General features: G+C 42.4%; 1 protein-coding gene across 1 annotated transcript in view; it reads right to left on the bottom strand.

Moving 5' to 3' along the window:
• Positions 1–10342: 10342 nt before the first annotated feature.
• The window catches only part of Pamr1 (peptidase domain containing associated with muscle regeneration 1), an 88671-nt gene continuing 72300 nt past the window's right edge, over positions 10343–26713 (bottom strand). Inside the window, exons 7-11 of the mRNA XM_052183088.1 lie at positions 18933–19145; positions 17243–17309; positions 13998–14230; positions 12522–12814; positions 10343–11410 (exon numbers count right to left, since the gene is read on the bottom strand). Coding sequence (XP_052039048.1) covers positions 10874–11410; positions 12522–12814; positions 13998–14230; positions 17243–17309; positions 18933–19145 — 1343 coding nt within the window. The 3' untranslated portion in view covers positions 10343–10873. The remainder of the gene's footprint in view (positions 11411–12521; positions 12815–13997; positions 14231–17242; positions 17310–18932; positions 19146–26713) is intronic.

Below are 26713 nucleotides of genomic sequence, written 5' to 3'. Positions count from 1 at the left end.
CCAAAAAAAAAAAAAAAAAAAAAAAAAAAAAAAAAAAAAAAAAGAGAGAGAGAAGTAAACACCAAGTGACCCCAAGATTATTCATTGTAGAAAGAATATGGACCCATATGGACTCCCATAGACTCACATGCTTGCACAGTTGGTCTCTAGGAAAGTTGTAGAACCTTTATAGGGAGGCAGACAGAACTGGAGGAAGTTGGTCACTAGCTTTAAGGGCTATTGCTCTCTCTGCTTAGCCCCGGATCTCTGTTTTCTGGACAGTGTCACCTTGTAACATGATGTAGCACCCTCCTTCCACCATGGACAGAACTTGTCAAGCCATTGCCCCTGCAATGGACTCTACTATAGTGAACTGTCAGCCCAAATAAATTCTCTTTTTCTTACATAGCTTCCATCAGGTGTTTAGCTACATGAGAAACCTAACTGATACACCCTCTCAATGGGACTTCTCTTTGTAATGTTTGAGAAATATGTATTCAGTTCTTACCCCTAATGCAGTTACTGTTTCATCTGCCCTGTTCTTTCTGATGATTTATGCTCTCCAAAACTTGGTAACTAGAAACCTACCCACCACCAGCTCATTAGATAAAATAATAGTGTTTGCGGTTCTTCACAACGTCAGAACCACCCAGAGAAGAAATTTATTCTTTCTCAAGTGTCTAGGTAGGTGTTGTTAGAAAGCAAGACTGTGTGGAGGCAAGTCATCCTGTGTTTGAATCCTAACACCTCCACAAATAACACCAAGTATGACACTGAATGCATCACCCGACTCCTTTGTTTCTAAGCTCTGACCTTTGTAAAATAGAAGTTATTCTCATAACTCTAAAATTATACTTGTAAAACAACTGTCACAGGGACACACACACACACACACACACACAATGAACCCACTAAATATCTGTGGTCTGACCTCCATACATACTTGAGGAATTATAAGCTGTGTCAGTATTTTATTTAAGATTTTGATGCAAGCTGAGCAGGGTGGCACACTCCTGTAACCTCAACACTCAGAAGACTGAGACAGGAGGATTGCCACCCGGAGGCATCTTATGAAATCCTTATTTTACAGAACCAAAAATTAAAAATAAAACTACCAAACAGTAACTATAACTCTTAAGTCTAGACATTTGAAGGTTTTTAGAAATTAATAAAACATAAGTTACTTTCATTAATGAACAGAAGCAATAAAGATTAGTGTAGAATTTATATTTTTGAGGACAGATATGTTAAACTGCTCTCTACAACACTGGCTCAGAAACCGAGAGCAGTCAAGATAGGAACTAGAAATGCCTGAAACTAAAGGTCTTAGAGAAGGGCAGCTGGTGCAATTAAAAAGCAAGAGAGGAGCCGGGCGGTGGTGGTGCACGCCTGTAATCCCAGCACTCTGGGAGGCAGAGGCAGGCGGATTTCTGAGTTCGAGGCCAGCCTGGTCTACAGAGTGAGTTCCAGGACAGCCAGGGCTATACAGAGAAACCCTGTCTTGAAAAAAGCAAATCCAAAAAAAAAAAAAAGCAAGAGAGGGATTTCTGCTGATGGAACCTGCTCACTCCAAGATGGAGATTGGAAAGAATGAGCCCTGATGCTGCAATGTGGCCTTCAGAATTAAACTAGCCCAGGAACCATCCATCCCGAGCATGTTTGGAGCCCTGAGACTCAAGCTGATTTAATCATCTTCTCTTTCTATTTGGAATGACCATGAATAAATCACTGATTCCTATGGTCAACCATGAGTGTAGTAATGAATGGGATCTGTCTCACAAAGCTCTTGGCACAGTCCCAGGTACGTGGCAGTAACAATTATCACCTCTATGATGCCATCCTCCCGGGTGTCACTAGTTCTTCATTCAGAAAGTCCATAGTAGAGCTTTGAATCCAGCCACACTAACAGTGAGCCGTCCAATAGCCTTGTCTTTCCACTGCAGCCACTGAACAGGACAGAAAGGAGGTTATTCTGTCGTGAATGTGTGGAGCTTCAATATACAACTTGAGTTCATTCATTTTTCCCCTGTGAGCACACTTTCACAAACGACAAATGAAGACATTCTATTTTCGTCTCACTCTCCAAGCTAATGAGAAAAGAGATGTTGCTTCAGCATAGCTTCGATTCAGACTGAAAGCTTGGTCTAAATATAATCTCTACAGGCATAAACCCTCTCATTAAATACCCAGAAGATTGCAACATTCCACAGCTACACTTACTGCCTAATGAATTCTAATAGAAACAGTGAATTCATTCTTGCCTAGACAGAGGAGGTGGGAGAGAAGATAATGCAGAAAGGTGAATTGTGAGGTCTCTGTCTGTCATTCCCAGATCAGCATTTCTAGTACAAGATCCCTTGGGGCCCAGTGTCAAGGTTAGCTCAGATGGTACTCATTTGTGTATCACAGCTCTTTGAGTTCCAGTGTCTGTCTCTTTCTTGGATGGTTGATATTATATAAGACGGGGAGATGTTTTGAAAGTAAGTAGTGGTATTTGAATTTCTACATCCAGTTTTCCCCCATTCTTGGCAAAGGCATCATCTTCCACAGTGTTGTCGTCCCAAATAGTAAAAGGAGAAAAGAGAACTGTATTGTCTTCCAGGGGATTTGCCTGTCGCCAGTTCCTTGTGGCTAAATGCTCTGTGAACGAGAAAAGGAACTGGACCAAGAACCTAGGCCTGGTTGTGATGCCTCCAGGAAACTCAAAGATGTTCTATTTGCCATATTTACTTCTTATAAAATTCCTTAATAATTATGAGAGAAGCTATATAGCAACTCCCAAAACATTTTTTTTCTTCAAAAATGACTTCCATTAATAAAAGAGAACAAGATCCTAGAGTCACAGGTCATGTTTATGCGCTAAAGGCTAAAGACCGACATCGTGCCTTGGCGTACTCTAGTGAGCTGGAACTTGTTTACCCCAGTTCAAAGGTCCGTCATTCATACCTGGACACTGTTTTGTTTGTGACCCCCCCCCCCCCGTCCCCTTCAACTTCAAATAAACTTCCTGAGTCCAATTAGTCTCTTGCTTTCTTTCTCTCCTGTGTTAAATTACATTCCTAGAAATTGTAAGTACAAGAACATAACCAGCTGTATTTTTTTATTTTCCTAAAAGAATTCAATCTGGAATTTTTTTTTCAGACTTCCAGATCTGAGAATATTGCTCCCCGACTCGATGCCCTTGCTTTGTTTACTTGGTTAACAACAACCTCTCTCCCAAGCCTAGACCAAGCCTCTGGATAAACAGTGAGTGAATTGGGTTACAAACGTGAAGTGAGCCCTTAAAAACACAGCCATTGAGACCGTCTTCTTAAAATGCTGGGCCTCAACTGCACATCCGGGCAGAGCCCTGCCAGGGAAAGTGAGGGCGGCTGCCAAGAAAAGCAGAGGCAGACCACAAATTGCTACCAAACCAAATGTTCTCTCTCCAATAGTGCAGAAAACATAAACTTCCCCGAGCCCCAGCGATCCAAAGGGTTTCATCAGGATCCCAAAGAAGGTGAATCTGGCACGAGTGACAGGTGGCCTCCCTCCTCTCACCTACCAAAGCTGTCAGCTTTTCCCATGAACTCATCTCTCTCATGTAAGATAATTCTGTGTTACAACAGGCCAGTGCTGTGCAGTGCTGAGTCTTAAGGTCTTAGTTCACACCCAGGCTGAACAGCAGAAACATCCAAAGCCAAGAGATATGCCTGATTTAAGGCCTCATTATGAACCCCTAGAGCACATGCTAGGAATTAATAGGATTCAGTGGGTACAGCGCCCCCTACCCTGACACCCCCTCCCGCGCATGCGCAGTGCTCTCTGACCGGATCTGTTCAGTATGGCTCCATGTCCTGTGACTTTGTCCCCATCCTTACATCCCAGCACTCTGCCTGCTGTGTTTTCCTCTGAAGCCTTACTGATTTTCCAAACATTCTGTTCTGCAAATGAGTCAGGAGTCTACCTCCAGATCTCTATCGATGTCCTTCTCTCCTTCTGGAATGTTCTTCCCACTCCCCTTCCTCATTCTTGTACTTATATCCTCAACTCAGCTTCAGGAAGGCAGGGCTGTTTCCTGCAGTCCTTCCACACTAAATAACTCCAAACTTTAGCTCTTTAAAGCATGCTGCCTTTACCTCCCCAGTACTGACAGTGGGCTTTCTCCCTCTCCCTCTCGCTCTCCCTCTCCCTCTCGTTCTCCCTCTCCCTCTCCCTCTCTCTTTCCCTCTCTCTTTCCCTCCCCTTCCCCTTCCCCCTCTTTCCCTCTCTCTTTCCCTCTCCCTCTCTATCTCCATCTCTCTCCCTCTCCCTCCTTCTTTCCCTCCCCTCCCCCCTCCCCTTCTCTCCCTCTCTCTCCCTCTCCCTTCCCCTCCTCCTTCCCTCTCTCCCTCTCTCTCTCTCCTTCTCTCTCGTTAAATTTTTTTCATACAATGTATTTGATCAGGTTCTTTCTCCTCTCCCAACTCCCCCCTACCATCCTCATCTCCATGTTTTATCTTTTTCCAAAACAAACAAGCAAACAAACACTTCATGCTTTGTTTTTTTGCAAAAACAAAAACAAAAACAAAAGTCAAAAACATTCAACCAAACAAAATCAAGCATAAATCACACAAAAATATGAAGTGCATTTTTCGTATATGGGCATTCAGCCCACCCTGGGATGTGGCTGATGTACCCACTGTCACTACATTGGAGAAAACTGATTTTCTTCTACCAATGAGTTTCAATTGTAGATAACTTCTTGGTTAGGGGTGAGACTTTATGCCCAATTCCCTACTCTGGGCTGGGACTTTTGTCTGGTTTGAACTCCCTCTTGATCCACAGGCAGCAGAGGGAAGATTGCCACACTGGGTGTGGCCTGAGCATTTGAGACCTCAAAATCCATCCTATAGAGGCATGCCTTCTCCAACAAGGCCTCCTATTCCAAGAAAGCCACACCTTCAAATAGGGCCACTCCCTATGGGCTTATTGGGGATCATTCTTATTCAAACCACCACAGTGGGTACTGTACTGAAAAGAAGGTTTGATGACTGGGAACTCTGATTCAGGTACCACTCTTGTCTCACTCTGCTTCTTCACAGAGGGGAATGTGTTTTTAAAATCCCTGTAAGTCCTGGCTCCATGTCTCAGGAAATTGTCCAGATAACTCTTACCTCCTAAGACCCTTTGACCCTTGACCTCATGGGTTTCTGCTCATCCTTTCTCACGATTAACCCTACTCTAAGCTTACTTCCCTATGTGCAGACCTCAAGTGCATTCTAAAGCTTCCTTTCCTCTGCATCACCCCCCCTCCCACATCCTTTTTACACATCTCATAAATGGCTTCTTGAATTCCAATCTTTTCCTCCTGGGGAACAGAAACAAAACAACCACTGCTTTAATAGCAGATAATATTTTTAGAGTGCAGTAGGCCCAGTACTGGTTACATTCTTAGCTCTTAGAAGCATTGTCTCACTGACTTAAAATCATGTCACTCCCATTGCAGATAAGATCCTATTGTGGGCTAGTTAGAGACTGTGTCCTGCTCACAGTCTCACCGTGTAAATGACAGAGCTGGAACTTGAGCCCAGGCTGGCTCTTCTAGCCCCTGTCCAAAAATGTCTTTTCTAGAGCAAAGCTTCTGTCTTTTTATTCTTCTAACAAAATGAAATGACTGCACACAAGGTACAAGAAGCACATTACTGGGGGAGATGGCCCAATGACTAAAGTATCTGCCTTGTAAGTACGGGGACCTTAGTTCAGATCCTGGAGCCCACCTTAAAAGCAGAGCCTGGTGTTGGATGCGAGGGAGGCAGAGGCAGGAGGATCCCCGGAGCTCATTGGCCTGCTATTCCTACTGCAGTGTGAGCTCCAGATTTAGTCAGAAACTGTATCAAAATACAAGATGAAGGAGTTGGGAATGGTGGCACATGCTTCTAATCCAGCATTCCAGAGACAGAGGTAGATGGATCTCTCTGAATTTGAGGCCAAGTTAATCTATACAACTAGTTTCAGACATGTCTTGGAAAAAAAGATCATGATGGAATAATACAGCTAAGGCCAATGTTTGTAAATACAGGAGATACAGAGTGATATTGCTTGTCTCTTCATCCACCATGGCCACAGAATGACCCTTCATGTTAACCTCATTCTTGGACGTGATTTACCTTTAGAACGGTTAACACCTTAGCCTTGCCAATAAAGCCCCATCAACCACAATACACAAAAGCCCAACCCATAGAATATAAGGGATTACACATGCATATATGGACCAGAAAGAAGCCTGTGAGCTGGCTCAGAACATGAAGGCACCTGCTGCTAAGCCTGACAACCTAAATTCAATTCTTGGAACACACATGGTGGACGAAAAGAAGTGACTACCACAAGATGTCCTCTGACCTTCAGATGGGTGTCACGGCATGTGCACACTTGAGCAGCGCATGTAGACACATGCACATTTACCCAATAATAAATAATAAATAAATGCTTTACATGTTTAAAAAAACCAAGGAACTACTGCAAAAAAAAAATGAGGACTAAACTATTGTAGATAAAACAGGGATAGCTTGGCCTCTTCCTATGGTATCCTGAGTTGAGAGCCACTTTTCCAGCACTAATATTCTATCACTTGTCATGGCTTTATACTATGCCAACCTAAGGAAAGTGCAACCACGCTGCAGAGTTCTTTGCCCTAGGGGGATCTATATTAGAGTGGACATAAGAGAAACAGGAACTTTGGAAAGAAGGACATGACTGCCTTCATACTGGGAAACTTGATACAGTCTAAGTGACACTGCAGCAGTTCACACCCCTATTACTATAAGTTCACCCTGCAAATGTGAGAAAGTACCCAGCCCCATATCCTCCAGCACCTGTTGAAAACCTTCTTCTGCCTTCTGTGAATTCTGGACCATGTGAGAAGGCCTGTATTCTCCAGCAGGCTACTCATCATAGTCAGCAAAAGACAAACAGGGTTCTCATTTGTCTTCGTAAAATTTAATACGTCTTTATTCTGCCAAATTCATATCATTTTCTTCCCAAGTGATGGCCTAATTGATTTGGATCCATCACTAGGAACAAAGGCACTGGTCTTGCACATACTTCTCAGCAGTGACCAATATTGCATATGGCCATCAAAAACCCTTATTTTAGATGACTCTTAAGAGTTCTGGTTCTTACCAAAAGCCTCAGATTGATGGAAACTCCAAATTTCCAGCTTAGAGGTAGCCTCTGAGCCTTGGAGTTCTATTGGAGAATTCTACACAGAGACTGAGAATATTTGAGCAGCAGCAAGATATGGCCAACAGATAGGTTTGTATCTGAGTCTCACATCCTGACTTGGGTCATAGTGTTGTGGATGCAAAGACATAGCTATCACCTTGAAGAGGGAAAGAGACAATTTATTTTAAATCAAGTCTGAGTGATTATGGATGGGTACATGGACATGTTCCTTTGTGGAAACAATTAGGAGATATCTTACTACTGATAGAACAAGAAAGTCATAAATCCAGGCACTTCCCGAATACATCGATGGGCCTCACCAGTAGGTGAGTCACAGCAAAGCAGAGAAACTCTGCTAGAGGGTTCAGAGGTCACCTAATGACATTCTTAGCTTTTGGATTAGTGGACGGTGCTTGTTGTTGTTTTTTTTTTTCTTCTAAAAATACATTGTAAAGGTTTTGCTCTTCACAAGGATGTTAGGTCAGACACAGAGATGGGCCATAAATGGCTTTCAATAGAACTAAAAATAGCCCAAGATCATTGGCTTTGGCCTGTAACAGTTTAAGTCTGTAGTTGTCATTTTCACCCATTTGGCCTTGGAGAATATTTAATGACTATTTGTCCTTTATTCCTGGAAACTTCAGTTTGCAGTGTGAATGAGTACTTAGGCCCACAGATCCGTGCTTGGTAGAGAGATCTAGGAGTAGCTACTGCTAAAGCTGTCTGCAGCCATGAACATTGAAGTCAAGAACATTGAAGTGGTATTTTGTGAGCTCATGGGAAGATATGAACTAGAGTCTATTCATCTCAGACAGGGCACTGACAACAAACAAAAGAAACTATTCCACCATGTCTAGCCTAGCAAACCAATGAATTTATAAGGCTACGTATAGGAACGTGGCTTGAGGCGGGAATTACCAACAGGTACACATGGGTGACACAAAGACAGCTGCATTAACCAATCACCCACCCCTACCTCAAATGAAACCGTTCTCCACCCGGCTGTGGTGGCGCATGCCTTTAATCCTAGCAGTTGGGAGGCAGAGGCAGGTGGATTTCTGAGTTCAAGGCCAGCCTGGTCTACAGAGTGAGTTCCAGGACAGCCAGGGCTACAGAGAGAAACCCTGTCTTGAAAAAAAGAAAAGAAAAGAAAAGACAAGACAAGACAAGAAAAGAAAAGAAAAGACAAGACAAGAAAAGAAAAAGAAGAGAAAAGAAAAGAAAAAGAAACCGTCCTCCAATTTCCAACATACCAAAACTGTGTGAGAAGAAATGGGTCTTCTTTTTAAACTGCCAAATGTTGGTTAAATGGTAATAAGTAATTAATTTGTTGCCCTTTGATTAAGCCATAAGGATGAGGAGAAGGATTGTATGAAGGAGGAGTGGGGAAAATGACTCATAGGAAGTCCCAGGAAGGTATGATAAAAGAGAAAGTTGATATCATTCTCTTCTGGCTCAGAGAAATCTTTAGAGGCACAAAGGTGAGGAGGAGAAGAACCTGACTAAAAATGTATCTTAGGGCTGAAGTCATCTATGTTAAAGTTCTCTGACATAGGAAGAGGGAGAATAAGGTTCCTGGTAGATGGATATGAAGCTAATGTCTTCCAGGATAGTCTGTAACAGGTCTGGGTTCTCCCCTCTTGTATGGAACAGAAAATACTTATAAGGGCCCACAAGCTCCCAAAGTAAGAAAAGGATGTCACTGGGAATGTGGCTGGGTAGTCTCTGCAGAAGCTGTCACTGTGGCCAGGAAGTTGAGTTACCCAGATCAGGGTCAAATAATAGTCAACAGCAGAGATCTAAGAATGCCAGTCTCCACAGGGCTCAGGAGGAGCTGGGTCACCATAAAGAACCGCAGAGCCACATGGAAACCAAACAGACCCTACACTAAATATTAGGAAAACACCGGAGAGTTGGAAAGACCCACGACACCCACCCAAGAACCAGCGTGAACTCAGGAGTTCCCCCATTGCCTCAGTACTCTGGGATGCAAGCCTCTAAGACGCTATCTGTGGGCAAAGATAAACTTGTGTTGAGAAAAGAAGGCAAACCATCATAAGCGTTAGCCCCTAAGAGAAAACGTAGCGGAAGGATCAGAGAAGGTACTCATCAGATTGAATTTGCTTTGTCCTCCATTCTAGTGGGAAGCGGGAGGGGTTTTTCGAGGATACTCACATTCATTGTAAGAAATCTCAAAGCCTTGGGTTCTTAGCAGATCAATCCTGGTGTAAGAAAACATGTGATTCTGATTCAGCTGCTTAGGAAACATAGACCTGTGGAGGCTCAGTATGTAATGGCGGTTGCCACCAAGCCTGATAACTTGAGTTTGATCCCTGGGAGGAGAAAACTCACCCTGAAAGTAGCACACACACACACACACACACACTGTATACATACACGGTACACACACCATACATACACAATACATACATACACACAATACATATGTACATACATAAATACACACAATACATACATACATACATACATACACACAATACATACATATATACATACATACGTACATACCTGTAATAAAAATGTTTAAAGATTTATGAGGCTGGAATGCAGTTTTATACTGGCTCTGAACACAGAATCAGGGAGACACTTGGAATTAGTTACTCTACATTAAAAACCCTTGTTGCTCTAACCTGAGAGAAATAATTGAAGATGAGAAAGGTTCCTTTTGCTCCTGGTCTCAGAGGTTTCACTTCATCATGATAGGAGTTACATGGGAAAAGGTAGCAGCGTGCATCATGGCTGCCAAGAAGCAGAGAGAAAATGCCTGCATTGGGTGGCTTTCTGCTTCGTCCCCTTCATTCCATCTGAGCCAATAGGCTGGACTGTGGGAACCTTCCCACATTCAGGATAAGTCTTCTTCATTAATCCTCCCAGGAAACAGACACCTAGAGCTGTGCTTTACCAATCCCAGCACCTCTCAGTCCAGCTGAGATTGCAGTCGAGATTAACCAGTACATCACTTATACTTTGCTCCCTATGTGTTATCTGACTTTCCTGTCCGATGACCCTCCAAGCTCCAACGACTGGTATAGAAAAAGCAACACTTGACTGATACATTGGAAAACCATATTCCTTGGCTCTATGTTAAAGGGTTTTCATGAAATTACTAACACAAACCCATATAACTCATGAAAACAGTATGCAAAGATAAGAGCAGAACTTTGGTTTGGTAGGTCAGAGCCAGACCTTGTTTTATTGAAATGTGTACAGAAGATTGGAAAGGAAAAGGATCAAAAACTCTTCTTGTGACAATGTACACAGGAATATGTGCCACACCAACGTTCCTTAGCCCTGGGCTGTCATGCACACTGTTCTTTGGAACTTTGATTGAAGCCAGGTGCAGCCCAGGTCTTCCCAAGTCAACCTTCTCAACCCAAACTGATTGACAGTCACATCACTGTGAGTGGAGAAGGAGCGGGAGGTTCTCATTCTATTCACATGAACTTTTCTTTTGAAGAAATCCAGTTCTTGTAAGACCTGGCATTTTTAAAATGATCCCCAAGCAGTCAGGAAGACAGTTCCCTGACAAAAAGTAAAGTCTATTCACGCTTTTTGAGATAAGTCCTTGAAACCAGAAGCCTTTCAGTAGCCATGGTCATGGACAAAATTGCACTTCAGGTCCACACTGTTCCATACATCATATGTACAGATGGATGCTGGGGAAAAGCTTCTCAGTGGCCTTGTGGCTTATTCATTTCATGTTTCTCTCAATCCAGTCTTTAAAAGGCAACACCTTCGTGAAGGCTGTGGATAGGCCATTGTTACATGTCTTGTCGTAGCTCCAGCTGACCAGCCCCACCAAATGCCAACGTGGCTCAGGGGATGCTCGGCCTGGGAAGGACAAGGCAGCGATGCCTCCTGTCTCTGCAGTGCAGATTTCAGAAGGGGTACTGGGATCTTTGCTGGCACAGAACATGTTGTCAGTGACACTAACTGGAATGCCATGATCTTCATGCTGTTCCTCACAAACCATTGAGTCTACCACCTTGACCATTCCATAATGCAGGGTATCATTCTTAAAGCCAGGGCTCCTCACATCTGCTAGGATGTTCCAGCCAGCCACAGTGATGTGGGATTCCTGAAAAGAGGTGCTGAGGTCCCGAGTGGTAGCCAGGCAGATGGGTTGGACACGAGTACTGATGCGGGCCTTGTCTAGGAGCTTCAGAACGGCGATGTCAGTGTCAAGCAGGATAGGGTCGTAGTTGGGGTGCAGAATGATAGCAGAAATCTATAAACGCAAGGAAGAGATACCAGTGATAAACAGCTAGCTCTGGTGTGGACAAGAAGAGGCCAGTTAGGGTCAAATTGTTGAGAGAAACTGTCTAAGTTAAAGCTACATTTTTTTTTTGTAGCCTTGCTCAAGGAATCATAGAAAGTAATTGTTGTATTTTCATAGTTGTCAACTCAATGACTACTAGGGCCAAGAAGGGGGTATTAAATAAGTAGAGTCCTCAGGTAAGGCCATAAAAGTGGGCATTCATCTCCCATCTAAAATAGGCAGATGATATTTTGTACACTGCTATACAGAGATGTGACAAGTATTCTAATTTTACCAGAAAATGGACTCCAAGTCTTTCTCAGAAATACCTCAAATGTTTAATGTCCAACCAACATATTAAGAATACATAGGTTAATTAGCAGGATTCATGCATCAGCCCCGGAGGTTACTGGTTTACAATCTCTAGCCCCACTGTAAGCATAAGAGGAATGGATAGACCGGTGGAAAGAATAGAGTAGGATATACAGATGGACAGAGGGATGAATGGAAGGAGGGCACAGAACAAGTGAAACGTATATTGTAGTCAGGAGTATTTTGGATAAAACTTATGTCCTCAAAATCTAAATAAATGGGATAAATTCCCAAATCCAAATATGATAGACAATTACTTCTCTTTTTTATTCTAAAAACAGCCATTAATCTATCTTGACCTGGGTAGCTGGGTCACAGTAACAAGTCACAATATCCCCAGAACAAATAATTTCAAACAAATAGCTTCATCAATGTTTAGTGTACTGTAATTTCTAGTACAAGATAATAAAGTAATGTACATTTTAATGTAAAATGACTGTCTTTTGAGGACTACAAGAATAGTTGATACTTAGCTCTACCTTTTTTCAAAACAAGCAAAAGTGTGGAGGACCACTGCATGGTTTGCTAACGTTCCTTATTAGAGTTGGTTAGTATGAAACTCTGAGCCCCTCCCCTGTTGCACGCCAGGCATAGGGATGCACACTGACACGCTAGGAATAGGGATGCACACTGACATGCTAGGCCCTGCTCTTCTGCTCTCATAACTGGTTAAGTCAAAGCTCCAGTTTCCAAGAAAGCCATTTCTCACCCGTAAATTCTGGATGGTCTTCTCATCCCGATCATCATCCCTGTAGAATTTTCCCAAGACAACCTTGAGGTCTGCTGTCTTGATGACGGTGACCTTCCCCAGCTCAGTCACACAATGGGCAGCCACAACCACAGTCCGCTCATTCACCAGAGCACCACTGCAGACCAAGAACCATGCACCTTTGTGCAGCCCACCATCATGGAGACCACTGGTTCTCCGGTAGATGGCTGCCTGCCATGGCCAGCGGGTCCCTTGGGTCTTTGGAGAAGTAGTGCTCTCGATTTTTCCACAGACTGTGAGGAAACATCAGTTTGATAGGATCAAGTCAGACCATTACTATCTGAACACAAATGGGTCACTCAACCAAGACAGTACAAGTCTGAAAGGAAAGACCCACTAAGTAAATCTATGGTTCTTTTTTCATTTTGATTTAATTTAATGTATGTGCTGTATACATATATATGTGTTTATGTGTGTACTCATGTGTGTGCTAGCGTACAGATACATGTTTACATATGTGTGTGAAGGTCAGTAGTGAATGTCAGGTATTAATACCTTTCTTGCTTTTTCTTCTCATTATTTATTGAGACAGGGTCTGTCACTGACCCTGGAGCTCACCAATTTGCCTGAACTGATTAGCCAGAAAACTCTTGGGATCCTTCTGCCTCTGTCATTCAGGGTTTACAGGCACATAACCCTGTGCCCATGTGCACACGACCCTCAAACTTGTACGGCAAGTCCTTACCTGCCAGTCCATCTCCTTAGCACCCCTCCCTTTGGTATTAAGCAGCTTACATGTCATTGGCTATAAAATCTAGAGTTAAAAGTGGAGGGTTTGTAGTTCAGTGAAACAATGGGACTTTGAAGAAATTATCTGGCCCCTTAGAACTTTGGCTTCTTTGTCTAGAAAATGTACAGGGAAATAATAATGACTTTAGGGGCTTTTTGAGTGTCCTGAATGGGATGATGCAACAGACAAAAATCCCAGGACTGTTTCCATAAGCAAGGCCACAACAAACTTTGTGACACTATTTCCTTTTCTCGCAGAGGGTGAGGAGGGTAGGTGAACATGTGCAAGCCTCTAATCCAGAACTCCCACATGCTATCTCACGTTATCTACTATCACATCATTATTTAATTCGTGTCAGTTAATTAGTTCACTGGAGACTAAGTATGAAAGTGGAGCCTTGCCGAGGCTGTGAAGATAACATAGGTGTCGTCCTCTCACAGTTTCGGCTTTATCCCCACTTGGTACTGATCACTGCTCTTTTCTTTTTCTAAGATAGTAAGTTTAAGCCAAAAGGAGGGAGCTCGAACTGCGGAATTCCAAAGGTCACAAAACTGGGGGACTCGATGAGAGAAAATCCACTTGCACAATTTAGCTTGTCGTAAAAGCCTTCCACAATATTAACAGCAGTTAACTAGTGGCCATGGAAAAGGAAGGAGGCTCAAACTCAAAGATGAGCCTTAACTCACTTGGGATACAGGACGGCGCCCGCCCACTCCACTTCCCAGTTCTCAGGCATGTCCTCCTGCTGCTTCCCAGACGGCGGTAGAAGGGCGAGATACACTCATACTGGACTTGGGTGTGCAAATGTTGGTACCCAGGGGGCAGATCTCCAAATGGAAGGGCTGGCTTTTTGGTAGAGGCTTCCTGCAGTTTCTGCTTGCTGAAAGCTGTGGAATAAAGCTGGTGTAATGGTGTCTCCCTGGATCAAGACACACAGGACCAAAGAAAGAACAAAAGTGAGACTTTAGCATCCAGTTCTCGTTCCCATGATGAGGTTGGTTATAGGAGATAAAAACACCTTCCATTTCCATTTTTTCTCCCTGTCCTTTCCTCCCTGTTTGTCCACCCATGTTCTCTTTCTCTTCTCTCTATTCTCTCTCTCTCTCTCTCTCTCTCTCTCTCTCTCTCTCTCTCTCTCTCTCTCTCTCTCTCTCTCTCTCTCCCTCCCTCCCTCCCTCCCTCCCTCCTTTCCTCCCTCCCTCCCTCCCTTCCTCCCTCCCCTCCCCTCCCCCTCTCTCCTTTTGCTACTGAATAAATTTTCTTTGGCATTTTTCCAAGTACCTAGGATTTTAAACCAAACAGAATAAAGTCTGACATAATGTTATGATCCAAATGTATTCTTTATGTAGACACACACTGAGAGTGAAAAGGAGAGGAGGGGAGAGGAGAGGAGAGGAGAGGAGAGGAGAGAGAGAGAGAGAGAGAGAGAGAGAGAGAGAGAGAGAGAGAGAGAGAGAAAGAGAGATTTAATTGCAAAATAAACAGAAAAAGGAGTTAATTTGATGAGAGAAAGCCAGGCACATTGTTTTCTCTGAACATTACCATAATGGGGCAATATTAGGAATTGACTTGAACTAAACAGTGTTGATACAGTAGCTTGATTTGCCAATTAGAAAATGTAATTAGTTCACCTCAGAGACTAGAACTTTCTCTCAGGCAGCACTGCTTGGGAGAAATACAAAAACTTGCTCGTAAATGGGAAAGGGGGCATTAAATGAGCTTGAGTTGAGGCCCCTAGAGCCGTCTGTGGGGAGAGCACACACCCTACAGCGTGTGATCACTTTACATCGGCACATTATGACTGTCAGGTGGCAGACTGGGCTTCCTTCAGGAATTTATGTCTTCATCCCTGTGTAATGACAAATGGGATCATGAAGTCTAGAGAGGCACTTGAGGGGGAGGGTGCTTTGGGGCACAGTAAAGGAAGATGACACCCAAGATAGCATTTAACAGTCACCATTTCCACCATTTCCATGATATTCTATCATATCAATTTCATCTATTTCTTGTATCTCGCTATGGTGTTTGGCTCAAGAAACACTCAGTCCACAGTGACCTCATTCAGAAGATAGCCATGCTGGGTCTAGGAGATCCATGCTGTGTTATAGCTAGGTCTGAGCTTCTGAATGCACAACGTGCTTGCCTTTGGGTCACTGAAGTTGATATTTGTTTTGGGAATCTACAGAACCTAAGAATACCCACACTTCAGCAGCTTGCCTTGCAGAAAGACACTTCAACTAGATTTTAAGATTGCTTTCTCAATTGCAGGAATCACCTAGCACCTTCTCCCACAAAACTGCTGCAACAGTAGGAAGCCCTATTGTCTCTTTGTGTAGCTCAGGACTCCTGTACAGGTGGCATCACCTAAACAGGGAAAGCTTTGCCTTTAGTGGAGAGCCCACTCCAGGGAAGCCACCAAGACAGAGACAAGATGAGACAGAGTCTATATTCTATTGCCATTGTTCCCAAGGGAACACCTTGCATGGAGAAAGGCCAATATGGATGAGAACCTGAGCAGGGGTGAGTGTGGTTAGCAACTTTCACTGAAGGGTAATCCAAGTTAGTTCTGCTTTAGACTGACATCGTGTTCTGGAAATCACTTAACTCCTTCGAACCTCGCTTTCCACATATTCAAGGATATGTTAATAAGATGCAAACAATAATAAAAATATCCAGCTTCTGGGGTTACTGTGAGAACTAAGCAAACTAATCTATGTAAAGAGACAAGAGTAACAGCTGGTACACAGCGTCAATGTCATCTGTCTGTGTGGTTCAAATCCTTACAGCAATCCTAGGGGACCATTATTAATTACCTCTGTTTTTCAAAAAGGAAGATGAAGGCCCATTTAACTTCAGGAAATTGTTTAAGTATAACTAGGATTAAAGAGAGGCAGAAGTAGGTTTTAAACCCTTGACTGTTAATCCAGTTTACTCATTCAAGAACTATTTACTGAATGGCTTCTTTGTGGCAGGGGAGAGAGACAGAGGGGGGGGGGGATAGGGATTCCAAGATGAAATCAGAATCATGGTGAAGGCCATAGAACACCAGATAACGAACCAGCCTGATGGGCTGTCAGGACACATGTGATGTACATGTGATGTTACTAGTTTTATTTCTAATGAGAGCTGATAGGACTGGAGATGTAGTAGTAGAGTATTTATCTCGCATAAAAGATCCGTCAGATATGATCTCTCTGCTAGATGAAAAAGCAGAGAATGGGGTGGGATGTGATAAGCCTCTGTGAGATCCAGAAGAAACAGTTTTCAGACTGAAGGAGCCACAAGTGTAACTTTTCTCAGACAGACTTATGCTTGAACTGGTGGAAGAAAACCCAAGAGATCTGTGTACCTGCAGTAGAGAAAGAAAGAATGAGGATGTAGAAAAGAGTAGAAATTGGCCTCCTTTCTCACTAGCAAGTGGGTCTCATCTTTCTTCCCAAGAGGAACAGAGAGTATACGAAAGAGTTCATCTCTCATAAGAGTTCATGTCTCTCTTATTGGTCATTTATCTCTAGCTCCTGGGCTCCATCAATCTGCCCCATCTGATTGGTCACCATCAAGACCATCTTCCTAAACCCTGGCTGGCTGCATGATTGCCAGCCCCGGGAAGCTGCCATACTAAAGAAGTAGCCATTTCAGGAAGACTAAAGTATTAGAATCCAACTCCTCAAAGATCATCAGGGAAGCCTTGCTTCTTCTCACCAACCATCTGCTTTCCCACGATCCAATAAAACTTGTACTTCTTCCAATAGTAGCTTCCTCTTAGCCAAAAGCAGCTGGCTAATGAGCCTCCATCTAACAAGCCCCATTCTTTCATGACCAGTTAGCACTAAATGTCCCTTAGAAACGCCAGGCTGTCTTTGGCCAAATGCAAGTGGAGAAGGGAAATAGCCATTAGCCTTGAAAGAGGAGTTCAGGTGCTTGGCCTCACCTTGACTGAACCTGCATCGGAAGGACTTTCCTTCTCACTAGGTCTGAGATCTTCGGTTCCCTGCAGGCTAGAAACAGATATACCATGCTGTGTGATGCTTCTCTGTCGTCACTGGCCACATCACCTCATTCAGACTCCCACCCTTCCAGACACCATGCGTTCATTCACGGGTCTCAGGGGCTGCATGGGTTAGAAAAGCTTCAACAGTGCACTTAGCAAGATGCCAGCTGCTTTTCACCCAGTAATCTCCTCTGAAAAACTGTTCTTCCAAGGAGACTTAGGACAGTGGCAGTTAGTAGATTAGGGCCATCTGTTCATGGGAATGGTGTCAGCAAACTAGATCATAGTGAAATAAAACTCAAAGTGAAGGCTCCAAAATAGAGCCCACAGAGGGAATTAGGAAGTCCTTGTTTAAGACCAGACCACAGTGCCAATTATAAATAAGTCTTGAGTCACCAGCCATTCCCTGTCCTGTCTCTGCAAGGAAGGTTCCTAGCAGTCACCAGAGGACAACTCGGAGCCCAGTTTCAATTCACTGAAATCCTTCTTTTTTTCTTCCAGGGAATACGAATCCTTCCCATCTCTCTTTCCCAATCTAGCAGCCAACATTTGTCTAATTAGCAACTTAGAGTACTTTGGTTGTATTAATTTGTAAGAGAAAAGTTGACAAAAAACCCTCCAAGGACATATGCAACACCGTTCCCATACTTAATGAAATAAAACATCAGGCCTTGTGCTGGGAGGATGAAAGTTGCTTCTGGCAAAAGTCTAAAGTGATTTATCCCTTTCACATTTATGCCTTTTTTCTCTTTCATTCCTTTCCGCGTGGTTCAAGTTGTTGACAAACACCCAGCAGAGAGGGTGACGGGTAGGGGCCATGGTCTTGACAATCTAGGACATGAGCACACTTTTCTTCTCAGTAAAGAAGGCGTCAGCCCAAAACGACCTAGGAATGAAGTCAGGGTGAAGCTGCTCTCCACTGAGGAAGGCTCCAGCTCCCAACACAACAGTCCAGGGTTTTCTGCTTCCAGCCTATATTTTAAATCTTACTTCCTAAATGGCTTGCCTTGAGATTACCATAAGACAGATGCTTATGGTACTATATACTTCCGTCCATACCCAGTTTTTCCTCCTGTCTTTCATCTGGAATATTATCCCAGCTCCTCCTAGCATCGTAAATACCCCCTGGCTTCACCCAATCCTACCTACCTCACACTATCACCTCTATCTCTGGAACACTGATCTCTCTGTTTTCCAAACTTCTTATTCATTCATTAGAGGTTTGAAGGTCTGCTGTGTTTGGTTTTAGCCATCTACATCTGTAGTGTCACCTCATATAGGTGACCAGACACATGTGCTTATTGGCTCTTTTATTAAATACAGATGTGCAAAGGGCTTACAATTTCTGTCCTTGGATTGATTTCCATATCTAAAACCCAGCCTTGGCATCATCCCCCAAATTGTTCTTCTCCATCATCTTAGGTAAGATGAGAGAGAAGACTTCTTGGGACCCAGAAAACAAGACACAATGTTTTTAAAGGATATTCTCCCAAGGCAGGAGTGACATATGGTTAAAAGATGAGCCTACAAGTAACCATCATTCCAGAGACTTAAGGCTGGCATTGGACCTACCAAAGAGTTACAACGACTCTGTGCACATCTGTGGAATCCAGAGAGGTCTATGATTTACCTTTCATGCAGACAGGTTGCTTTCCTGACCACTCTCCGTTCTGCTGGCAAGTTCTTTTCTCATTGCCACTCAGAACGTATGAGCCATTACAAAAGAAAGACACAACCGTGCCGATTTTGACATGGCGCTCATTGAGAAGTCCAGGACCTCCTGTGATCTTCTTGTACCCATTGACTGGGCCTCCAAGGTCTGAGCAGTTTCTTTCTTCAAGGACTAGAAGTGAAAGGATAAGGGAGAAAAAGAACTGTTAAAAGTCTGAGTCATCCGGTTTTAGAATAGATTCTTTTCATATTTCATTTAATTAAAAATACATGGACAGGGAGCCTGCTAACAGCAGTGCCTGGAAGAGTTTCCCAGAGAAAATTCATTGTGGAGAAGCATGTGACCGGCATGTCATATGCTTGTTTCATGACTTAATCTTAAATGAAGAAACCACTCGTTGGAAATATAAATAAGTTTGACACTAAATCTGGGTCCTAGATGACATTTGTTTCTTTCTCAAACTGCAGAAGCTGGGCAAGCCTGGGCAAATGTAAACAGGCCACCTGGATTTCTCAATTAGTACATGGTGGTGATTATTTTTGATGGTGCTATTTTATATGTTTCATTTCCTAACACACAATTAACCCACACTCTGCCATTTTCCTACTTACAGATCTGAATTAAGAGTATATGGCTAAAATGGATTTAGAATTTAGATTCAACTCCAAGAAGAGAACAGTATGCTGAAACTTTTAGTTTAAAAAACAACCAACCAAGCCAAACAACCAAGGTACAGGGTACCAGGTAGTGCTGGAGAAATAACTCAGGAATTGAGAGCACTGGCTGTTCTTCTAGAGGACTGGGGTTCCCAGCATCCACGCAGTAATTCCCAACTGTCTGTTACCTCTGTTCCAAGAGGATCTAACGCCCTCTCCTGGTCCTCAGGAATCAGGCATGTAAGTGGTTCACAGACAGATGCTGTCAAAACACCATACACACAAAATAAAGTCAAACAAAACCATGCTATTGTGGATCTAACAGCCTCCCCCAATCTGTAAAAAGAGCCTTTTATCTTCATACTTAACATTCATTACAAAGAAGTTTCTATTCTTTTATTCCTACAGGACAGAGACTTAAAGTTGAAAAGGCATCAGCAGCTATTCAGAACATTGTAGCTATGACCTGGAAATATTCTGTTGGATAGGTAACATAATTGTCTGAAGCACATTAAGACACAATAATGAATATAACCAGCCTAGGGAAAGACAGAAACTCATGAAAAATCTAACCTTTTATTATTGAATTTGAAACCAAATCAGTTCCATCAGTTTCCCTTGTTTCTTACTTATTTTAATATATATTTATGTGTATGTACATTTTGTTTGCATATATGTATTGCTATATGTGTGCCTTGTGCATACAAAGGTCAGAAGAAGCGGTCAAATTCCTTGAACTAAATCATTGAGAGCCACCCATAGAACCTGGGATCTCTACAAAAGCAGCCAGTGAGCCATCTCTCCAGCATTTATCCCTGATTTCTTTTCTGTCATTTCTTCCAAGGCACAGACTCACTCCTCTGAAACAGTCCCCAAGTATTGCAATCATAAATTCAACAGGCCTTGTTTCCTATAACTGCCCCAATCACCTTCCCAGCAACGTATTTACTTGCTCTCAGACAACAAGAGGATTTCCATCTGGACAATACCTCTAAATTATTCAAAAATCAAAAATAAATAAATATTGTTTCTATAAGCCACTTGGGAAAATTTCTAGAACTAGCCAAATGAGTAGTTTGACCTTCCTTGAAAATTGTCCATAGGCCATATGGTAATAGATCAGTCATAGTCGATGTGCCTTGGGGTTATGTAATACAATCAACTCCTCTTGTGAGCAAATTCTAAGCTCCTATTTTAAGTGTAAGAAAAGGGACCTCACTGAGCAAGCTGTTCAAAAATACTGAGCTGCCATAACAAGGAAGTGCAGTTTTAACATCTCAGTGGACTCAGAAAACCTCAGTGCTGTGTTGTGGGAATGACATGGTGTGGGAGAAATGGCAGAGGAAGCAGCGAGTAAGGCTACCTTCATCCACTACAGATGCTTCAGTCCTGAACACACAGCCAAAGTCCACTGCTGGGACCTGGAGATTATAACGAAAGGCAGTGTATCCCACATGCACGTTTAAAACTGTGGAATTAGTCATAAAATAAAAATTGGGAGATCTTAAGTCAAGTTACTGGTCTTTAAAGTGATTCAGGACTGAAATGCTTAGATATATGCTTCCACATAACACCAATCAACTGGAGTTTGGAGTTGATAAGTCCTGCTCTGCCTACATGGGACAGTTATTTACTCGGCCATGACCCTCTCCCAGCTAGACTGCCTAGCTCTGGCTTTTACCTAAATCTGTGCCCAATTAGTCAATGGAAGAACTGAAGTTTGAGTATTTACAAGTGTTGTTCTTCATCTATTTTGAGCTTTGCTCATGACCAAGAGAGACAGGGAGGTATTTAATGCTAGTCCTGAAATGCAGAGAACTAAAGATCTCAACTGTAGCCTCATCGGCTTGAGAAGAAGTTTTAAAAAAATCTTTTCTACTGATGGTTTGGACAGGTAAAGCTGAGAGCTGGTTTTTTTTTCCTTGGAAGAAGGCACTTTCGTGGTAGGATACATTCTCACATCCTGATTAGTCATGGCGTAGGCCCTCAGGGTATGTACATCTGCTACATTTACTGTGGGTTTGAACACTGAGAAGTTATTGAACTTTTAGAGAAAATAAAGATTTATAATTTTGAAGTCATTTGCTTCTCTCACTGGGAAAACTTTAAAATAAGAATGAAAGAGAAGCTAATTTGGAATATATCAGCACCTCTACCCAGGGTTTGACTCTATTCCCACAATTCTTCAGTGTATATATTTTCCCACATGATATTTGTCAAATCAGATCATAAGTAATTTTTTCATATAGCACATCTTACTTCTGAACTAAGAAAAGTCGCAGGTACCAGAGCAGCTGAAATTTGGTGAGACCTTGGGATGGAGAATTTTGAGAATACTTAGTGGACTCAAGTTATTCTATATATGTCACCAGGATGGAGCTAAGCATACTTAAGTGATGATCCTTCTAAGTGATGACTCAATGGAGTGAATGGTGTCTCCCTCAAAAGCCTTCTGTAGAAATCCTAACTACTTCCATAGTAGCATTCAAAGGTAGAATGCTTGGGAAGTAATTTGATCATGAGGATAGAACCTTTATGAGTGATATTACTGCCTCTATGAAATGGAATCCAGAGTTTCTTCCCCTGCCTTTCTTCATATAAGGCAGCAGCAAGATTGCAACACCTATAACTTAGGAAGTAGGTCTTCACTAGATAAGTCATCTAGATGCTAATATCTTGACCTTGGACTTCCTAGCCTCTATGACTATGAGAAATAAACATTAATCAGCCAATGCATTCCATTCTGTTGTAGCAGCCTCAAACTGGAGGGAAGACCATGTAACTGAAAATCAAAAGAAAAAACAGACCAAAGAAGGAGAGTCATAAAGCTCTAGATAATGTTGTTTTGTGATACCACTTTAAAATGTAAAAAATGCCAAATATCCTCAAGGAAACCAAGGACAAGATGGATAACTTTAGCAGATAACTATAAGCCTTAAAATATAACCAGAAGAAAAATCTAAAATGGAAAAGTTCAATGATGAAATAAAAAATTCAGTGGATAATTTAATAAGAAATCCAATGAGGCTGACGAGTACTAATAAGCTGAAAGAATACTTACAAGAAAAGAAACATAAGGAAGCCTAAATGGCCAAAGGGTGAAAATGTATACGAAAATTAATATGTGTAGGAAAATAAATAAATATGTGTGTAAATTGATGTCCCTGAATGAGAGGAAAGAGAGACTGGAACAGAAGCAATGATAAGCTTCCAAACTCAAGTAGACTCAGACTTCTGGGTACCACATGTGTTTTTGCTTTTACAGTTTTAATCCTGCATACTAAAACCTTAAATTTTCACTCCTATATCAAACAGCACCTAGACGTTGTCTCCTCTCTCTCATTCCTCATATTTTCCAAAGCTGAACCCATACTTGTGATGCTTTTGAAGAGAGTCTAAGACTTGGTCTGCCCACTGTTGTTTCTCCTCGTTTAGACATCCCCCAGTGGGTATACAGACCGTCGCATCTCATCAGAGATCCTTCCCACAGGTTTCAAAGCAATCTCCAATCCTCCGTGTGTTCTCTTTTTAGAAACCTTTGTATCTCCCCAATTGGAAAGATTCATGATTCTTTTCTGTTTGATTTTTTCAAGGGCTTTATGTCTCATTTCCCCTCAGTGGTACAGATATTTCAGACAAAGCCAATAGAGAATTTAAAATATCTCTATCTCTATCTCTAGCATAAAGGAGCCAGAAGCCTTGCTTTGCTAAATAGAACATCCCATGATTAATAATAAATAGCACATCGCCTTGCTCTTTTTGATACTCAGCCTGAGAACAGAAACACATTAAATTGAGCATGTCCTTATATGCTAATTCATTAACAAAACTGTCACCAGAAGGGAACTTCTCTGGAATAGTGTTTCAGATGAACATTTAAAATCTTCTATATTCTTAGTCCTTACCTCCCCAAAGAGCACTGCATGAGGTGGTTTGTTATGTTGCCATTTTAAAGGCACATGTTACAGGTTTGTTACTCCTCTCATCTTGAATTCTACTGGAGGTCCTACCAGGTTTCTCATATCCCTGTAGGAACACAAGGGACTTGCTTTGTACTGTGTGTCTTGCTGCTTACAGCTGGCACCTGCATCCTTCAGCGGGCTGTCCTTGGGTATGAAAACTAGCTTGCCCAACTGAAGTGAGCTGAAAATTAGCTTGGTTTTGTTTCATCATTTATCCAAAGTTTGCCAATGCGATGGCTACACCCCTTGAACTTTGATTTTTGCTTTCTAGATCCTGTGGGATCAGGCTGCATTTGAAAACACTCTTGACTGAATTCTTCCCCTTCTGTCTTCTCCAGTTCCCTTACTGGTTGATCCTGGGAATGTGTCATTTAACAAAAACAGAGTCCCAAATGCTTGATCCAGTAGAAACTAGCCTAAGGTGGCATTGATGCTTTCTTAGTCCCTGGTCCCAGGACTTCTCACGCCTTCCCTTCTTGGCTCTGCAGACAATGATGGGGGTCTAGTAAGGCAGTGTCACAGAGCCATCGGCATGGCAAGGGTAATGAGGAACACGGATAGGAAAATAACAGGTAGACCCTTAGAGAAGGGCTTCAGCCTCCATAAACCATCTCATGCTCAAAGCTAGATTTATTCCAGCCACGCTATTGTACAGGAAGGGATCAGGTAGCATAGACAATGGGATTTCTCAAGATGAATAACAAAGACTTGCTTAGGATTCTCCCTGAAAGCTTCATGCTGTCTACATAATGTGATTCTGTGGGTGAAGAAGACCCCTGCAATGACCAATACTGAAGTCCCAATTATAGTTGTGAGTGTTATATTTAAGTTGATTTAAAGCAGATACAGTTATATTGTTTTTCTCCCCTCTGGTTAGTACAGTAAGAATCACTACTGATAGCTGAGATGACCAAGGTCAGATAAGAAGTGGACATGAAAATGGCAGTATTATACAGTATGCCACAACCTTATGGCATTGTCTCCAGGAAGAGTGGTTCTTTGCTGCACACTAATAGCACTGCTTTCTAGTGTCCTCTGGGCAATAAGTGACGTAGTCTATGACAGAAGGAAGTTCATATTGGAACCACCTGGGGCAGAGCCCAGTCTTGGAAAGACAACCTGCCCTCTTCCCTTATATCATTATCATATGATATTCCTGTCCACAAAGGAAATATATTCTATGAATGAATCTAGAATTTTAATGTGACACACTAATCTTCTATGAATATTTATCATTTTCCTTTTGCTTAGACCTCCAAGCTATAAGTTGAGATTTTTAAGGAAGACTGGTTAAAAAACTGCTCAAGAACAAAGAACCATTTAGTTTGTCTTTCCAAACTTCTTCATGTCAGTCTTTGGAGGATTGAGGTGATGATCGATCACATAATATTTAATGAGTGACCCCACTCGTGCATCCTTTAAAAACATTTTTATTGTTTCAGAAATACATACATAAGTATAATGAAGTTTGATCAAGTCTACTCCATATTCCCTCCCCTCCAATTTCTTCCCTCTGCCCCAGCCTTACCACTGTTCCCTACTAACAATATGTGTTCTCTCTCTCTCTAAGATGGTTAGTGTTGCTTGTATGTGCATGGGTACAGGACCATCTACTGGAGCATGGGTAGCCTTTCAGGGGCTGCATTCCTGAATAAAACATTTTCCTCCCCCATGAGCCATCAATAGCTTCTGAGCTAGGGGTGGGACTTCATGAGGACTTCCCCATCCATGCTGGAACGTTGGCTGGCTCAATTTTGTGCAGGTCTTGTAGTACTGCTGTGAGTTCACGTGTACAGAGAGACTCTTTCCTTTCTTTTCAAACCCAGAAATACAAGTACTTTTGGTTCCGGCTTATTCTAAAGGCACTTGTGTACCCAGCCTCTCCTCAGCCTCACTTAAGCACTTGTGAATAAAAAGGACTCACAGTATTCCATTACTCTTTGTGATCTCCATCACTTATTATTTGGGTCTGAGTTTTACCAAACAAAATCTTTGGCAATGAAGTAAATCCTGAGCCAGGCCTAGTGAGATCCCAGGGACTCAGGAAGCTAAGTGAGGAAAGACTGAAAGTCCCAGGCTAGCGTGGATTACAGAGGAGGTTCAACCGTCAGCCCAACTTGGACCCTGTCTCAAAATAAAAAAGTGAAAGTGGCCTGGCCATAAGGCCTAGTAAGATAGTGCTTCCCAAGCACATATGAGATCCTACATTCAACCCCCAGTCCCATCAAAACAAAGAAACATCTGAGTAGTTCAATTAGATGGTTAAGGGCTGTCACTGTAAGAAACTCAGTTTAACTTCTTTTAGCTAACTGACTCAACTCATTCTGACAGAGAAAAAGAAGATACAAGTGAGGTTGGGGGAGTAAATATATACACCTTTTTCATTAGCACCAGCATGCTGTGACTAATGTTTTTATTCTAAAAATCACATCAGAAGATAGTGTGCTAACTGAGGCTTAAATAAGGTAACTCTGGGGGCTTTAGGTGACTCTGAATAGGGTGTAAAGGACCTCAGCAAACACTAGCCAACAACAGAAGTTCTCTGTAGTCTGGGAGCCACAAAGGCTCACTCCATTAGGTAAAATTGCTGGAACTGCCTTGATACCACTTAGCCAGTTGTGTGGTCAGAAAAAAAGCTTTCTGAACAGATAGAAAGCCAAGTGAAATGGACTCAGATTCTAAGTTAGAAATTCTGCTCAGAATGAGTATTGGAGACTTGCAATTAGAATTCCCGGTTTTATCACATTTGTGTCATCTCTAAGGTACTGGACAGTGACTGCCACTTAGCCAGGGCACGTGCTATAGGCAGTGCAGTTCAACCACTGATTCAGGTACAAATCCACAAGTGTAAAGATGAGGCATTGAGATGAGGCCCAGAAACGCTTCTCTATGATGGGAGCATCTATGTACCACACTGTCTGGAAAATGCTAAGGGACAGTTTGAAGATTCTTTAAGAAGATATCAAGTCCTTTGAGAGACAATATTGCCTCTCTCCACAAGTATTGCTGCAGCCTCTATTCATTACCATGACCTTAAGAGTATTTGTGTGTATCTGTCTGTCTGTCTGTCTGTCTATCTACCTATCTATCTACCTATCATTTATCTGTGTGTCTGTCTGTG

The sequence above is a fragment of the Apodemus sylvaticus genome, chromosome 5 (genome assembly GCF_947179515.1).
Source record: "Apodemus sylvaticus chromosome 5, mApoSyl1.1, whole genome shotgun sequence".
Taxonomy (NCBI): domain Eukaryota; kingdom Metazoa; phylum Chordata; class Mammalia; order Rodentia; family Muridae; genus Apodemus; species Apodemus sylvaticus.
Note: the sequence above shows the minus strand (reverse complement) of the source record. Positions and strands in the feature narration are given on the sequence as shown.